This window comes from Cervus canadensis, chromosome 8, assembly GCF_019320065.1.
Source record: "Cervus canadensis isolate Bull #8, Minnesota chromosome 8, ASM1932006v1, whole genome shotgun sequence".
Lineage (NCBI taxonomy): Eukaryota > Metazoa > Chordata > Mammalia > Artiodactyla > Cervidae > Cervus > Cervus canadensis.
In genome coordinates, this window is record NC_057393.1 from 17,481,419 (window position 1) to 17,499,238 (window position 17,820).

General features: G+C 47.5%; 1 protein-coding gene across 1 annotated transcript in view; it reads right to left on the reverse strand.

Moving 5' to 3' along the window:
• HABP2 (hyaluronan binding protein 2) overlaps nt 1-17,820 on the reverse strand; it is a 34,783-nt gene that overhangs the window by 3,935 nt on the left and 13,028 nt on the right. Inside the window, exons 2-11 of the mRNA XM_043475498.1 lie at nt 16,692-16,728; nt 10,441-10,551; nt 8,877-8,984; nt 7,344-7,460; nt 6,489-6,608; nt 5,794-5,965; nt 4,497-4,594; nt 2,297-2,552; nt 1,765-1,907; nt 794-928 (exon numbers count right to left, since the gene is read on the reverse strand). Of these exons, the coding sequence (XP_043331433.1) occupies nt 794-928; nt 1,765-1,907; nt 2,297-2,552; nt 4,497-4,594; nt 5,794-5,965; nt 6,489-6,608; nt 7,344-7,460; nt 8,877-8,984; nt 10,441-10,551; nt 16,692-16,728 (1,297 nt within the window). The remainder of the gene's footprint in view (nt 1-793; nt 929-1,764; nt 1,908-2,296; nt 2,553-4,496; nt 4,595-5,793; nt 5,966-6,488; nt 6,609-7,343; nt 7,461-8,876; nt 8,985-10,440; nt 10,552-16,691; nt 16,729-17,820) is intronic.

Genomic DNA, 17,820 nt, shown 5'->3' on the forward strand with positions numbered 1-17,820 from the left:
GAGAGAAATCTATTTTGAGAATTTGAGAGACGCTTAAGATACTACTTCTGAATTTCCATATTACAGGGCACAGGCATTGGAAGGACTGATGCCGAAGCTGAAGTTCCAATACTTTGGCCACCTGATGGGAATAGCCAACTCATTGGAAAAGACTCTGATGCTGGGAAAGAAGGAAGGCAAAAGGAAAAGAGGGCAGCAGAGGATGAGATGATTAGATAGCATCACCTACTCAACAGACATGAATGTGAACAAACTCTGGGACATAGTGAAGGATAGGGAAGCCTGGCATGCTGCAGTCCATGGGGTCACAAAGAGTTGGACACAACTTAGGGCCTGAACAATAACAACATAATCGTGTCAGTACTTTATCTATCTAGGAAAGGAGGAAATTCTCCATGGATACAAGATCAATGCTTGGTGAAAGTCAAGGAGCTAGGGGCTAGGGCCAAGGACAGATATGGAGATCAGAGGAGACTGTGAAGGTGATGAAATTTAACTAGAGCTAGAGAGATGGCCAGGAAGATCCCCTGGAGTAGGAAATGGCAACCCACTCCAGTGTTCTTGCCTGGAAAATCCCACAGACAGAGAAGCCTGGCAGGCTACAGTCCACGGGGTTGCAAAGAGTCAAACATGACTGAGTACATACACAGAAAGCTGGGGCAATCTTTTTCTTTTGATAGTCATTTTGAATATAACTCTGATTTCTAGTCCAGGAGGGCAGTTGAATGTGACCCTTTCTTGCCTGATGGATGTAAGTCACCTGAGTCTCAGAAGAATGCATGGCCAGACTCACCTGTTTCTGTGACACCCCAGCCAGAGATGTGGCACTCAGTCCCAGAGGGAAAGGGACTGTCGGGCAAACAGACAGTTTTCACATATTTGGATTCCAGGGCACAATGACCATCCACTGGCTTTAGCTTGAGCAAGGCTAGGGAGAGAGAGGGGAAATGGGTGATGAAACCCTCTCTGTCCAAGAAGCATCAGCTTTAGCTTGATTGGAAGGTGGTCATAGGAAAACCCCACTCCCGATACCCCAAATTCTTTGGTTATCATTTCATGCTTTTAACCTTCACCTGGGGAGGAGTCATAACACTTCAGGCTGAGAGTAATACTAAGAAATAATAACTGAGTTTGAAATCATTTTGAATACCATTTTAGAAAAACAGGCTTTAAGGGGGGAAAAGATGTTGGGGACAGAAGAGCCTAGTAGGCTGCCGTCCAAAGGGTCGCACAGAGTCGGACGCGACTGAAGCGACTTAGCACGTGTACACAGTGTTGAAGAGGGAGAGTGAGAAGTGTGTGAAGAAGAAATAAGATACAGAACTAAGGAGCAAGAAGCTTAAGTACATCATTGCCTACCAGGTGCCAGAGGTACCTGGGACACATGTACATCATGTCACTTAGCACACAGGAAGTGAACAGTTGGACATCAGTGTCCCGTTTCACAGAAGAGGGAATTGAGACTTAGAAGGGTGAAACCGGTGAGTAAGTGGGGGAGTAGGGATTCAAGACTGAGCTCTGCGCAGCACACCGTTCTTGGCATCGGATGTTCCATCCCCTCAGTTTAAAAGTTTGTGCACATTTATCTACAACAGTAACACAGACCTTTCAGAACTAAAACGCCCTGGAAGAAAGGCTTCACCTTGCAGGGTCTATGAAAGACCTGCTTAGAGCACCTTCCAGAGCCAAGCCTCAACTTTCTGTCAGTAGAGAAATCCATCCCAGGACAAGAGAAACAGGAAAGCCACGATAGAAGAGACTTGCCAATATCATTGTAGGGAATGTCATCTATTTCAATATAGTGACTGTACTTGAATATCTTCTGCACCCCAAAACTCTGCTCATGGAATTCCGTCTTCTTCAGGTCCTGGTCTCCAAGCACCACTCTTAGATATTTGGTTTTTATCCTGTAAGGGGAAAGTATGATGATCAGGAACTAGTCTTGCAATTTGAGAGGCTGGAGCCACACCCGTGAGCTGTGTGACCTTTGACAGATGACCTGACTTCTCGCCCCGTGGCATCTTCATCTGTAATCATGGTCTGGCTCACAGGGCTCTCCTGCTGGTCATTCAGCCGTCAGTTTTGAGGCTTGACTGTTATAACACATGTAATGCATGTGGTAAGCATTCTACACACAGGAGCTTTCTTCTGTTGTCTGGTTTTAAGGAGACACGCTTTTGCCCTTGGAGCTAGATCTAGTCCTGCCAGAGTTGTCAAGATGCTGATCAGATGGGAAGGGGACAGCACCCCCTGCCGGTTCTGGCCACCCCGGCCTCTGCTCCCAGCAGGTGCTTACTCAGTGCAGTGGGCGGCAGTCAGCACCCAGCACGGGTGGATCAGCGCCCCCCCACAGTAGTGGCCCTGGGGCATGGAGACGGTCAGTCGTAGCGAGGTCTGCAGGGACGCCTGCCACGGGTGCTTGCCCGCCGTGCTCTTAAAGCCTCCAAAGATCCTCTTGACCTTCCTCTCTGCTATCTCAGTCCTCCCACAGGACCCAAACTCAGGAAACTTGGTCAAGGGCTCCGCGGGTCTTCCCTCTGGGTTGGCAACGTCTGTGAAACACAAGAGAAATAAACCACACTTCCACCCTCCCTCTTGGTTCTCAGGAGGACCTTATCAGAGGTATGGCTCTGCCTTAGAAGCTGAGCTAGTGTCCAGAGCTAAGAGACTGTACTGGTGCATACAGGATGGGCGCATGTGCATTAACATTTGTTGGCAGAATTCCCTGATGGTCCAGTGGTTAAGACTCCGAGCTCTCACTGCTAAAGGCCCAGATTCAATCCCTGGTGGAGGACGAAAGATCCTACAAGTCCACTCGGTATAGTGAAAACAAACAAAAAAAAAGTCTGCATGCTTATACATACCCTTAAAAAATTGTTGAGCACATTGATTAACACAAAGCAAGTCTATAGAATTAATGATGAAGACATTGCTTTTTCCTTCTTATTTTGATGTGTATACAAACACATAAAAATGTATATGATTTATATATGGAATCTAAAAAATACAAGAAATAGAGACTGTAACAAAAAAGAAGCAGACTCTATATAGAGTATGAACTAGTGCTTAGCAGTGGGGAGACAGAGGGAGGAGAGGCAAGACAGAGGTAAGGGATTAAAAGGTACAAACTACTAGGTATAAAATAAACTACAGGGCATTTATTTTGTTGTACAACAGGGGGAATATAGTCCATATTTTATAATAACTATAAATATAGTACAACATTTAAAAATTGTGAATCCTTCTAGTATACACCTGTAACTTACATAACACTATATAGCAACAGTATTTCAATAAAACTTGTGCAAATAAGTATCATTATAGAAATCCATCTCTGGTGGTTTAGTTGCTAAGTTGTGTCCAACTCCATGGACCGTAGCCCACCAAGTTCCTCTGTCCATGGGATTTTCCAGGCAAGTATACTGGAGTGGGTTGCCATTTCCTTCTCCAGGGAATCTTCCAGACCCGGGAATCAAACCCAGGTCTCCTGCATTGCGGGCAGATTCTTCACTGACCTTTGGGTATGTATTTAACTATGTTAACGCACACATAGATTTTTCTAGGATTTTTTGGTGTCTAGGGGAAGATACCAGGATGATAGAGTTGGGTAGATGAGACATTTGTACAGATAGTTGTCAACCAAAGGAAAGAGCAATAAGAGTTGTATGGGTGGTGCCCAATCTATTTCATGAGGTTTGAAAGGAGTGAGAGGTAACACTTCACTTGGTAGATCATGGAGGGCTTTCTGGAGGAGTGATCGAAAGTGGTAGTTGCCCCTTGTGTCAGACTCTTTGTGACCCACAGACTATAGCCAACCTAGATCCTCTGTCCATGGAATTCTCCAGGCAACAATTCTAGAGTGGGTAGCCATTCCCTTCTCCAGGGGCTCTTCCTGACCCAGGGATTGAACCCAGATCTCCTGCATTGCAGGTGGATTCTTTACCATTTGAGTCAGGAGGAGTGATTACTTGGGGTGATTCTCAAAGAATGGTTAGAGATGGACAAGAGCATATATGGGACAGAGCAAAGGCCCCAAAATGAAACTGTTCTTGGAAGTAATTCCACTGATCAGGGCAGAAGGGTGCATAGCTTCAGATGTAGGTAGAGAAGTGGACCAAGGCAGCCTTTCAGAAAGACTGTGAAGCTGGAACTCAGTCCATGTTGCATGCTGAGAGGCTGTAAAGGCCCAGCCAATGTTTGATCACCACTGAAAACTGAAGGCCTGGCACAGCGCCTGGCATGTGGCAAGCATGCGATCAGTGTTTGCTGAATGCACTAACTGGGAGCCAGGAGGCCTGAGTTTACAAAGCTGCCCAAGTCTGCTCGACCTGCGAGCAGAGCATCGGGGAGCTGCATTGCCACTAGGATGGCAAATGGTGAAGCAGGTGTGGAGGGAGGGTAGGGGTATGAGAGAGAGAGAGAGAGAGTTTCAGGAAAATCTGTCTGTAGATCTACAACCTCCCCACTACCGGACCTCCAGACAGCCATGGTCTTACCTAGGGCAGAGCAGGCGGAGACATCACAGTACTCCCATTTCACCTTTGCATTGTCTACTTTAAAGAAACACCAGGGCTTTTTGTCTCCATCTGGGTTTCTAAAAAAACAAACAAAATAAGCCGGAGTCAGGGCTTGGTGAACCCACTGGACTTCATTAAAGGACCTTTGGGTAAAAGAATATCAAGTTCTTGCACCCTCTGCCCCCCACACCCAGGGCCACCTTCCGTTCCATTCCTCCAACAGGTTAGCAAAGCTTGGCATATAAGGGTGGTTATAGCTCTGGGACCAAGTCTTAACTTCTGGAGAGGAATCTCAATAACCAGGAAGTAGTTCACAAGCTTTATGCCAGATCCACAAAACACAAATTTTTTTGCAGGAAAGTAAATGAGATCCCTATTGAAGATCCTTCTTTGTTAGGAACATGAAATAACCATGGAAACAGGGTGAGAGAAGGGCTCCTTTGCCCAAAGTTTCAAATTTGGAGCTTGAGAATTCTCTGAGAGAGGCTACCCTGAAGACAATCCCATGGAAGGAACAGCTCAAGGTCAACGAAAGTGGAAGGGCACTTGTGTGTTGTGCAAGGGAAATCCTTCTGCTTAATGGAACCAGTTGAAAGCCATACACAAAATCCCTGTTTCTATATGGAGACCGTATAGAATGTCCTTGGCCTTGGTTATACAATGAGCAGAGGGAGGAAGGCAACAGAATGGTCTGGAGGCAGCAGATGGGGACGAAGGTAACTGGTCATCACCAGGGATGAAAATAGCATTATTCTTATCTGGGAAAACCTGCACATCCTTGTGGCAGAGACTGTAAGGCTCACCAAACCTTTCATTTTCTCCTTTGATGTTCCATTTCTCCCTTGAAGTTTATGTGGGACCATGTGACTATTTCTGGCCAATGATATAGGTGTGCCAAAATGATGTGTCACTTCCAGCTCAAGGTAGTAAAAATCTCATGCTCCATGTTCCAGCCTCTCCTTGCCCTCCCTGGATATTTGAGTAACTTTGTTGGGTTAAGAATCCCCCCACCCCAACCTACATGAAACACAGAGTGTGAGAAATAAACACTGATGTTTTCAAGCATCTGGGGTTTGGGGTTGTTTGTTATAGCAGCATAACATAACCTATACTGAGTTGGAAAATCTTTCTATTGATAGTAAGCTGATGAGTTTCAGTGTTCCATCCCAAAATCTCTAAGCTGGTTCAGGAAAACTAGTAGCAAGGGGAAAGGTCAAACAAATCCTCACCCTGACAAGTAGCCAAGACTGAGCAGAGAGAGGAAAGTAAGTTTTACCTGCAGAAGTTGTGTTCCCCAAGCCCATGGGCCTCAGCATCCTCCATAAACATGTTGTAATTCTCCTGCAGGAGGAGGTGGGAGTTCCAGTAAAGGCACGAATGCTGGTTGACTGTCTTACTCGCTTTCCCTCGGTAAGAGTAGCCGTCGCCGACATAGCAGTCATCAGGACCTCGGAGAGAGCAGGCAGGACTGTGAGGGCTGAGGCCAACTGGCGTGCCACGCCCGGAAAGGACTTGCCAGGTGTACCAGGTGGTGAGAGGACTGGGCCTAAATCTTGATCACCCAGAGATTTCACCACAGGTCCCAGAAAGAAGGTGGTTTGAGAATGTTCCACCTTCAACCCAGCTTAAAAACACAGAATATCATGGGGATGGGGGGTAGGGGGTGGTGGGGACTGAATTCTTTAATTTTGGCTCAAATAAGAACTGGTGCACTGAGGTGCATTGAGGTAGGTGCATTGAGGACCAAGGATGCCCAGGTGTATTTGACTTGCCTATATATATCCCCATTTATTACATCCTTTACATGGAGCAGGATACACCCTATGCCCTTTGGTTGGAAGGCTGAAGCAATAGCAGTGCTTGGGAATCTTGACTTGAATCCTGTTCTGCCAAGTCCCCAACAGATAAAGGATTCCAGAGGCCTCCTGTGTGGCTCTGAGATTCTGGAGAAGTGGTGGTAGAGACCCATACCTATTTCACAGAGTTTCCCCTTGAACTGGTCAGGACAGGCACAGGTGAACTTGGACCTCCGCCTCTGCCGGGAGCAGGTGCCACCGTTCTGGCAGGGATTTGGCCTGCACACGGGAACCACTGTGAACACAGGGAGTGGGTCCGAGAAGACTCTTTAGGAGGAGTTGCAGCTACATCTGAGCCGATGAGGAGATGCTGGTGGCACTTTTCTGGTGTCCATCCTTTCACAGAAGATGGGTCACCAAAGGGGAAAGAGAGACCCACTGACATGCTAGTAAACACACACACACACCTTCTGAACATAAACAAACATGGGTGAAGCAATATGATGGAGGCCAGCAAAAATGAGTATATAAGTAGATGGGTCATTCAGTAAGGAATAACAAGATGCATGGACCGAACAGGAATTTGGGGTCAGTCTGAGCGAGGCTGAAACTTAGCTCTGCCCCTTGATAGCTGTGTAACCATGAGCAAGTTAGCTAACCTCTCTGAACTTCAATTTCTTCATCTGTAAAACTCTTTCTTGTAGTGTTTTTGGGAGAATGTAAATCTCCTGGGACAATGCCTGACTCACAGCAGTGAATAAATATACATGACTCATTCTAGGAATGGGCCAGGGCTTACTTCCTAGAAGTGCGTTTCAAGATGATTTTTTCCGGGAAGGCACACAGACCAGTCAATTCCCCCTGAACTCTCCAGGGATAATGAATAGTAAAAAGTCTTAGTTAAAAGGGCCATCTTGAATGCCACCAAAACTTTGGATTGGTATCTGGACTTCACACAGTAGGATACTGACATCCCAGGCATAAGTCTGGGTAGAGAGAGCTTAGCGTAGAAGAGGCTTCCAGTACTTACCTCTGGAGCAGTCTGAACCCCTGTAAGGATGTTTGCAGGCACAGCGGTGGTAAGGAGGACTCTGAGTAATGAGACAGTCTCCCCGGCCACATGGGTTGTTTTTGCACTTGTTTTGCACTGTGGGAAATCAATAGAGAAGTTTTGTCAAAGTACAGGATGTTATTTGGGGCACATTTTACATTGAGAGGTACCTGCACAGTACAATATTTAGGAGGTGGTCCTGGGGAAGGTAGTGATGGTAACTGGTAGAGCATGTGCCCTTGTCCGTGGTTCTGAAACACCATGCTACCCATCCCCCATCCCTCACCCCACCCCCCACCCCCCCAGAAAACTTCCCTTATCCTTGGGTCATGGATGATTACTTCCCAGTTCCTTATGAGTTCCTAGTGCTCATAGCCTTTATTATTCTATCTTTATAAGCACTTTGATAATTTTAAACCTTCAAAAAATCCAAATGGATCTGCAATTTGAGTTTCTTCACTTTATAGCTGATTTTATGTTCCATTTACAATTTTGTCACTCTTCCAAGAAGTGGAGGGATAAACTCAGATGCTGTGTTTGTGCCTGATGTCCCAAACCATCCTGAAGCATTTATTTAGACTTTGTAGGGTTGAAAACGATAGGAGGGACTTCACTGGTGGCCTAAGGGCTAAGACTCCATGCTTCCAGTGCAGAGGGCCTGGGTTCAATTCCTGGGTGGGGAACTAGATCCCATATGCTACAACTAAGAGTTTGAATGCCACAACTAAAGATCTCACATGCCCAAACTAAGACCCAGCACAACCAAATAAATACATGAATTTTCTTTTTTAAGAAAATGGTAAGAATAATTGAAAAGGGCACAGAGAAAAGAAGTCAACCTTAAAACCCTCACTGCCTCCCCCACCCCAGCTATATGGTCACTAGATAGGACAGAATCCAGGTTCTCTCTAAGGGTATAAATGGCCCATAAGAATTATATTCCCAGTATCTCATCACCTCAGGCTATGTCCACAAGAGGTCACTAAAGGCAGACACAGCTTTTGTCAGAGTCTCCATGAGTGAGGGATGGCAGAAAGAGAGCTTCCAGCTGGAATCAGGCTCCAGATCTCTAATTCCTGCTCTTCTCCTAACTAGATGTGTGACCACGCACAAGCCTCCTGTATACTCTGGTCTCCCTTCTCTAACAGGATTGGGGCTTATGTGCCCTGAGCACCTTCCTGCTCCCCTATTTGAGAACACTTTTCTGTTGAAGTTGGTCTAAACGCTTCAAACAACAATAATAACGAGCCCTGGTCAGGATCCAGTTCTTATCTCGTCAGTGTTCTCATCTGTGGAATGGACATAATAGTCCAATCTAACACGTGGGGAAGAGGACTCAGGGAGATGTTGCCTTGACCAGGCTGAGGAATCCTTTATGCATAATATAATATGTGTGGTTTTCAGCCTTTCCATAGGATTTCTGAGAGCCTTCATGATCCCCCTAGAATTGCAGAAACAAATGCCTGTTATTCAACTTGGAGGAAAGAGTGGATCTGGTGAAGGTACACTCACCATTCTGACACCTGTTTCCAGAGAAAGGGTCCCGACAGCGGCACGTGAAGGTGGTCCCACTGATGAGGCAGTCCCCACCGCGCGTACAAGGGTTGGACAGGCATGGGTCTAAAGCACATGGGCAAAAGTCAAGGTTTGCAATGAAAAGCAGGTGAGACACCCTCCTTCTCTCATTGGATTTCTGCCTCCTGCCCCCAAATAAGAGAGGAACTACAGAGCCAGTGATCAGGGAAAGGGGGAAACACACTTTGCCCTTAAAGAGCCAGGAACACTGCCATCACAAGGGCAGAGGGAGGGATTCGGGTTAGTGAGAGGAGAGGCGAGAAGGAATCGTGCCTGTCTCCCTCGGCCTGGCTTTGGATGGGGCCTTTCTCCTGGAGTAACTCCCCTTTCCCGTCATCACTGTCTCTCTCCTCCCAGTCTCGCTGGGAGTGCCACGGGGTCTGTCTCTGATGCTGAAGGCATTTCACAAGCCTGAAGACCTCCCCTACTCCCAGTGCCCAGGGGTGGAGGTCAGGAGTGGGGAACGAAAACCCACCCCTAATGAAACACCAGCCTTCTGAACATCAGGAAAGAAGACCAAAGGCAAGAGGGGGACAGAAGAATTGACGGTGAGGAGGAAATGACCCAGTGGCCTTCATCTTTCTTCAACTACTTGTTCAGTTAGATTTTGTCATATTTCATCTGTGCCTTTGGCTTTTCATGGTTGTCTGAATGGATCTTCCCTTGGGGAATTCTTTATCCTTCTGTTCACACACATTGTTCTTTGGTTCAGGAACTAGGATCCCTGGGCCTGGCTCTTGTTTTGATGGTCCCTTCTGATGTTCCCCTGATGCCCCGGATCTTGGCCCTGCCTTCCAGGCCACTTCGCAGTTACACAGCTTTTATTCCAGCTGCTAAGTGCTTCCCATTCCTTCTCCTGGTTTAGTCACGTGCCTGTGCTTAGGCCCAGGTTCTCATTTTCCTTTCTGTCCCTTTGCGTGGGGTAAGAAGCCACAGGAACAAAAACAAATGTGGCCGAAGCACACGTGTGAATACACACATGCACACACACACAACCTAACAACCATGCAAAGCTTCCGAAGAGTGAAAAGAGAAAGGAAACCCCGGCGCAGGTGAAAGGGAAGTCCCGATGCCAGCTGTGTGTTAGCCACAGTCTGATGCCTGATGCTAACTGAAATTCTTTTGCATAATTAGGACCCGCATGTCATGAAAGCTCTGGGAATGACTTTGAACATGACTCTAACCCGCAGGGTGGGGAGACCTGGATGATGATGCACTAACTTGCCGTGTGATCTTGGCTAAGTCAGCTCCTCTCTTGGCCTCATTTGCTTCCCCTGTCATTTGAGGGTGGAAGAGATGGTCTCCAACAACCTCCCCAGTTTTCACAGTATATGATTCTAACCGGAAAAAAAAAAGCCACTCTAAATAACTTTTTCAAAACCTGTTTTATGATGCCATTCAGAGAGGAGGGGGAAAGCCATTGCATGTGGTCATAGGTAAACTCCCCGCTAGGTACGCTGCTCTCCTTTCGGGAGGGCCCCCAAACAGCTTTGGTACCCACCATCCTCTTCGTAGTACCAGTCAGGGTTATCAGAATAGGCAGGGGTAGAGCTGGCATTCTCTTGCTGGTTATAATCCTCTTGACTGTACTCATACTGGTCAGGAGTCCAATCTACAGATGTGGGAACAGGACAGAAAAAAACCCTAATCGTTAAAGAAGCCACCATTTTATTTCACTGACAACCCCGTTTTCCAAAGATTTCTAGGTCCTAAAAGAGGCTTCCTCTGTCTTTTCAGCTCCTGACACTGATAGGGTGTATAGAAGGGGTCAGGCATTGTGAATTTTCATTTGGGGGGGTTGTTATGACCCAGTGAGACAGTACTGGCATTTGGCAAGGTCAAGAGCACGTGACTGGAAATGGGCAGAAGATGTCAAGTTCTGGCTTTTCGCTAACCATGACCTGGGACACAAGCCAACTGTGTTCTCGGTGCCTCAGTTTCCTCACCTGTAACAACAGGAAGATGACTGGGGTCTAGGAATCCTCCAAGTTGCTACACGAGATCTGCCCAGGGTCAGATCCAGGGGCACTTGGGTGCCTTGTTGGGTGGTTCTGTGAATGAAATTTCTCAGTGGGACTTTACCGGTCACTTCAGCTCAATCAAGTCAAAGAAATTTGTCACCTCCCTTTCGGTCACAGCATCAAACTGCTCCCAAGTTATTTCTATAGAGTCATCATAACTGTTAATATTTACTGAGTCTTTACTATGTACCAGGCTCTGTACTAAGCATTTTACATGAACCATCCCATTTCATTCTCCTGAAAATCTAGGAAGTGTATTATTATCTCTACTTGAAACTTCGAAACCCGAGTCTAAAAGAGGTTCAGTAACTTGTCCAAGGTCACGCACAGATGGTGGCTTATGAACTAAGGCAGCTTACCTCCGCATAACCCCTAAATTGCACACTCTCAGCTTCTTCAGCGGGCCTCTCACAATGCCTCAGAGAATTCACACTTGCCCTTGACAAAGGGGTCCAGTCATCCCACTGCATATCCAGCCTGTTAATTAGGAATCACCCAAGAACAACCTTGGGAAGGTCCACAGATCTTGCCCACTGAGAGAAAGGGCAGTGTACGGCCTTGGCCATGGCGGTAAACCTCACACTAGACCAGGCCATTGGGAAAAGCAGGTGTGTGTAAGGCTGGACCCAAGCTGTTTGTTGTTTGGGGCTTTGGAAGATGTTGGTAGCTCTGTGGCTGACAGAGAGAAGTTTGGGATTTAAGAGAAGTAGGGTTGACTTTGCTGTCTCCAGCTGGCAGGAGTATGGCAAGTTGGCAAGCTGAAGCTGCAAGAAAGCCCTCAGGAGATTCATATGATAATGACGTAGGGGCAAAGGCAGATAGCCGACTTGAAAAGGCACTCCCACAGAGCCAGCTGATGGCTCGGAGGATGCCACTTTACCTAAGCCTGATTATCAACCACATTATCTTACTGGTCTCTCAGTCATTCCCTGATAGTCTTTATCTCTCTGGCCTTTGAAAAATCGACTTTTGCACAATGGCTGTTTTATATTTCCCATTAAAATGGAACTATCTTTTTATTTCCTTTTTGAATACGCCAACTCTGGTTCCTTGCCAAAGTTTCACCTCATTTATCACAGTGTCAAGTCAAGACTCCCTTTGCTTCCTCATTATTTCGCTCGAGCCGCTTTCCCCCACTATGAAAATGCTCCCAGAGGAGGCCACCTTCCCAGGCATGAGGATCTAGGTTGAAGATAAGGCCATTGTCTTCCTGGAGCAAATCAAGTTTCTTTCCAGCTAGCTTGATAAAGTAGAGAAAGAGAGGGAGAGAGTGAGGGGGAAAAAAATGTTTTTCTGAATTTGACATGAAAGATTTCAAACTGACATTTTGCAGAGACAATGGGTTTGGTAATGAGTTGATGGCCCCATTTCTTTCTTCCTTTTTTCTTTGGAGAATTGATTTTTGTTTTTCCAACAGGTGTTTACAGATAAGTGCCGTTGAATTGCTCCTGTAATTTCTCCCATCACTCCCGCAGTTGAGGGTCAGACTGGCTGATCTTGGTTAGACCATTGTAAATATTTGGAAATGAGGGGAGGTTTTTATAGATAGATGGGATGGAATGATTTTTCCAGAGGGATGGATGAAATGTCTGTTGGAGGGTTTTGACTTGAATCCAGCTCTATTTACAAGGCCTGTTCACCCCTCAGTAAAGCTAAGGAGGGAATAAAACACATAGATGTTGAATTATAGTCCTGCTAAGCAAGGCAGTGTGTGTGTGTGTGTGCTCACTCATATCCAACTCTTTGCAACCCCAGGGACTGTAGGCTCCTCTGTCCATGGGATTTCCCAAGCAAGAATACTGCAGTGGGTTGCCATTTCCTTCTCCGGGAGTCTTTATGACCCAGGGATCAAACCCACGTCTCCAGTATTGCAGGCAGATTCTTTACTGCTGAGCCACTGGGGAAGTTAAGCTGGGGGTGAGGGGGACTCAAAGTAGATTTTTTACTATATTGGGGTCAGCATCCCTGACCCTCAAATCGTTCAAGGGTCGACTATATCATGCAGTAATGACAAACAGACCCACATAGCTTGATTAATATTCAGTTGCTGGTGGGATACAACTTTTAGGCACTAGAACTCCTCAATGGCTCAGCTGGTTGCAGGACTTTAGAGGTTGCATGGCTCAATCTCAGAGGGCATATCTCCTGCATTCCGTATTTAACATAGTCTATCCGATTTGTTACCTCCAACTACATAGATGGCTTCTTAAGAATAAGAGCAATGTCCATTCCTCTTTTTTACTCCACAGTGCCCAACACAGAGCCCTATTAGCCCCTGACATATGTATTTGATAGATCAAGCTTTCCCTCGGTGCCCAAGCCTCCCTTCCTTCTGATCAGCCAACACACAGTGGGCACACGGCTCTGCCAGCAAAGATGGTGTCTGTCTGGTTTAGAGTAAACAGAAAATTCAGGAGAGAAACTGTGAGATTTGGGTCATCGATATTTGGTGAAGACAGTGCCTGATGAGCTTGACAGGAGTATAGAAGTGTGTCCAAGGGCTTTCCTGGGGAGAGAGGAATTGCATGCAGCCTGACATGAAATTTGGTTCCATTGGTAGATTTTGAAAAAAATCACTCCAGGTTCAAATACAGATTATCAGAAACGTTCTCTAGTCTATAGAAAAGGAGAAAGCTTTGGGGGAAGAATGGGGCAGCTGTCAGAAGCATTTCATATCAGGTATAAAAAGAACCCCTTGTGGATTTGTCTAATTATCAGAGTCTGCTTTTAGAATTTATCAGGAAGAATGGTAAGAGTATCTTAACTCCAAAAATCCAAATAAGAGGTTATTATACACTCACTATTTTCTGTGTATTGCTGACTATACTAAATAAATGTGGTTTCTCACAATCTGTTTAACCTTAAAAAAACAAAACAAAACCCTGTGGCATAGGTCTTCTTATTTCTATTTTACAGGAAAGGAAAAGTTAGGGCAGAGATGATGTCAGAACCCCGGTCTACCTGACTCCAAGTCTAGTTTGCTTTTTATGAGCCCGGGAGCCTCTTGTGGGTTTGTGTTTCCTGAAAGTCCATGGGTTTTAGCTTCCAGGAAGTAACACGCATTGGGAAATCTCCTTTGGCATGTGCTCCAGGTCCCTGGACCGGGATTATCATGGTCCCTACAGAAAAACTCCAGAGTTCCTGGGATGGGGCTCTGCAGCTGTTTGGGTTAAAGAGCTCGCCAGATGTGTGGAACGGAGTAGAAATCCCTGGAACGCCGTCCCTGTTGGCACCATCCATCACTGTGGCACAAACCATTCCTCCGAGGGCCGCCCCCAAACCCCAGCCCTGTCGGCCTGCACTTGACGCTTCCAATCTGGCTGACAGGGCAAGCCCAGCAGAGACCCTTGCTGGCAGGCAGCAGGACAGCTGATGGATGCGCTCAGCCTGTGTTGCTGGGCCCAGTCTAGCCGGCTTTGAAGAGGCATTTCCATAGGCTTGTGGGCTGTCGCGTCACCTGCGTTGGGGAGATGGGCAGAGTCTGTGTGGTTTGATGGCTACCTCCTCTGCCACCCGTTGGGGACTGTGTCCTGGCCTCTTCTGTGCCAGCCAGGCCCTCACCACGCACTGTGTCCAGCAGGATCAACCACAGCAGCGGCTTGCCCGTGGACACGAGCACAGTGTATCTCTGGCCCCACCATTGTCTAAGGCCGGCGGGGAATCTGACAAAATTCCATCAAAGGACAACCCTCAGATGAAATTAAATCAGGCACAAACAGAGGAGTCTTTAGAACCTAACCTGTTTTTTGCAGACAGACCCAGTCACGACATCTCACCCCATCCCACAGCCACAGGCTGACCGAACACCTTGAGAGGGACTCAGAAACCTGTGGGTGGCCTGCTCCAAGGTCCCTTCTTCCACTCACTGAACTCTCAGAAGCCATTGGCAGAGTTCTTATAAAGCCCAGAAACTCAGCATGTTAAACCCCACTCTTTCCACTCCCTATTTTTGTTGTTGTACAGTTGCTGAGTCGTGGCCGACTCTTTGAGACCCCGTGGACTGCAGCACGCCAGGCTTCCCTGTCCTTCCCTGTCTCCTGGAGTTTGCTCAAATTCATGTCCATTAAGTGGTTTTTCAGCCTGTGCTTGAATACCACCAGGGATGGAGAACGCGCTATTTTCCAAGAGCCCCAAAGCCCACTGAGATTTTTTTTGAGAACTCTGATGATCTACTATTCGCAGATCAAATCTGACACTATAGTTTCCAAACTGTTTAATTAAAACTGAGAGCTTTGTGGATGCATAGAATGTATCCAGTCCCTTTTCTGTGATGTCTGTTCAGCAAAACCACTGCATATAGTCCATGTTCTTTACAACTGTTCACGGCACAATCCAGGGCGTCATAAACTTAGAGTCATTGTAGATGTCTTTTGCAACTTTCTGGCAGGTGGCAGTAAAGTGCGTTGAGGTAAATACCCCTCTTAACTCCCACAAAGCCTACCTCATGGACTAAGCGTGGGGCAGCTTTTCAAATACGTGAAGAGAGTAAGGTCCCTTGAGTCTTCAACATCCTGTTTTCTTCCTCTGTGCGACCCCACAGTTCTGCAGCTCCGTTTCTTGGGCACCCAGACTACAGCAGCCCATTCAGTGGTGCCTGAGCAGTTTTGTGCAGAAGGCTGGGGTGGGGGCAGCTCATCCCATCTCTTGACTTTGGATCTTCCCTGGATTCCACGTGTGGACACTGCTGGTCTGGCCATCTGAGGGAGCCCTCCCTGAAATATGATCCTTCCAAGGAATTACATGTTGTCGAATTCAACACTCTCTTGTGCTTTGAGGAAAGACCACAATCCTTTCAAACACCCGCATGCCACACTCATGTGTATTTCGTACCAATTTCACAAACATTCCCTAAGCACATGGGGTGGGAGAAGGTCACCTGCCTTGAGCCAGCACAAGTCTGTCTGCCCATGTAGGGCTTTGCTGCCAGAGAATATTGACTGTCAAGCTGAATTTGACCCGGTTAGCGCCATCTTTGCTCCAAAGAGACCCTTGATCCAAAGCTGAGACGTGACTGTAGTCTCCTTGTGCCTGGCTCGTGTCCTCTGTAGGTGACCAACATGGGGGCAATAGCAGTGGGGGATGCGTTCTCTCCCCCCACAGTGAAGTAGTGAGTGGAGTTATCGCCCTTGGGTCTCAGAGCAGCAAAAAGAGACTCGGACCTGGAGACAGAGATCCAGGGGGGGCCAGATGGCAGGAAGGAGCCGCTTTGCTCAGCCAAGGGTACCAGGCAGGGGAGACAGGATGGGGAGAAGGTGAGAGGTGGCAGGTGTGTCTGTGAGAGAAGAGCTTGTCTGAAAGGACATTGAGGAAACAAACTCGGAGGAGAAGCATCCCAGCGGGGCTGCTGGTGGGAGGCCATCTGCAGGGATGGGCCAGCCTGGAGCCTGCCTGCACGACACCACCCTCTCCACAGAGAGTTGCTGGCCTCCCACTGAAGGAGTGGAGACAGCAGGGCAAGCACAGGGCTGGCCTGCCTGGAGCCCTTGCTCAAGACATCCTCCCTTTGCCAAGGCAAAGTGTTTCATCTCAACTCAAAATTGTGTGAAATGCTGTTTGTGGACGCATAAACGCCCGGGAGTATATTTCTTTGGGGAAATCCTCAAAGGGGTCCAAGCCACTTCCAAAACATTGGAACCCTGGGGTCACACCCACACTCACACAAAGGGCCCCCTTTCTGCATCCCAGAACCAGCCTGTGGGGCAGGCAGCCCCAGGGTAGTCTGCACACTCACCTGGGTCCGGGTCTGTGAGAAAAGACAGCAGGGAGAACTGAAAAAGAAAATCACACAGAGGGGAGCAAGGGTGAGTTCTCCGAGCTGGCTGGGCTCTCTCTGGAGCTCCTGTGAGCCCAAGGGCTGTTTGGGGGTCATAGCCAGGGCATAGCAGCACTAGATACTTTCTGATGGCTGGGGGGTGGGGCTGTGGATTGGAGAGAGTGGTAGGGCCTATTTGACCACGTTCCCCACTCTTCCTGTGCTGGTTGAGCATCCGAAACATCACTCTTTCTCCCCAGTATGGATGCAGAGTGCTTGCACTTACCTGTTCCCATGTTGGAACCTGGCTGCCCAGGTACTGACCATCTTCTCAGTTACCGTGATCACCATGGATTGTGTGTCTCCTCTACCTGACTATCCATTGCTGCATTTAACTCTTACAACAACCCTATGAAGAGGTTATTATTAGCCTGTTCACAGATGAGAAAATTGAGGTTCAGAGGTCACACAGCTGTGAGAGGATTCACATTCAGGCCCATGTCTAGGTGATTGCCTTAGACTTCTTTGATGGCTCAGAGGGTAAAGAATCTGCCTGCAATACAGGAGACCTAGATTCAATCCCTGGATTGGGAAGATCCCCTGGAGAAGGGGATGACAACCCACTCCAGTATTCCTGCCTGGGAAATCCCAAGGACAGAGGAGCCTGGTGGGCTACAGTCCATGGAGTTGCAAAGAGTTGGACACAACTGAGCGACTATCACACAACAGCTCTTTAAGGTTGGAGATGGACAGATGCTTAAACTCCCCAGTTGCTCCTCATTGGTCTTGGAACAAGATAGAAACATCTGCCATGACCTATGAACCTCATCCCAGACCCCTTTCTCCAAATGTTGTTTCTCTCCTGATGCTCCAACCAGACCTGGGTTCAAAATGGCACCAGCCAAGCTCTTCCCTCCTTGGGGCTTTTGCACTTGTTGATCCTTCCGCCTAGATAGCTTGCCCCACCATTCCTCCCTTGCCACCATGTCAGCTTTAATGTCATCCTCTCTGCATCTTCCCCGCCTCCCCCATCAGTATGACACACCCCCAGAGTTTTGTCTCTGCACCCATTCATTTCCTCCACGGTCCCCATTACAGCTTATAATTT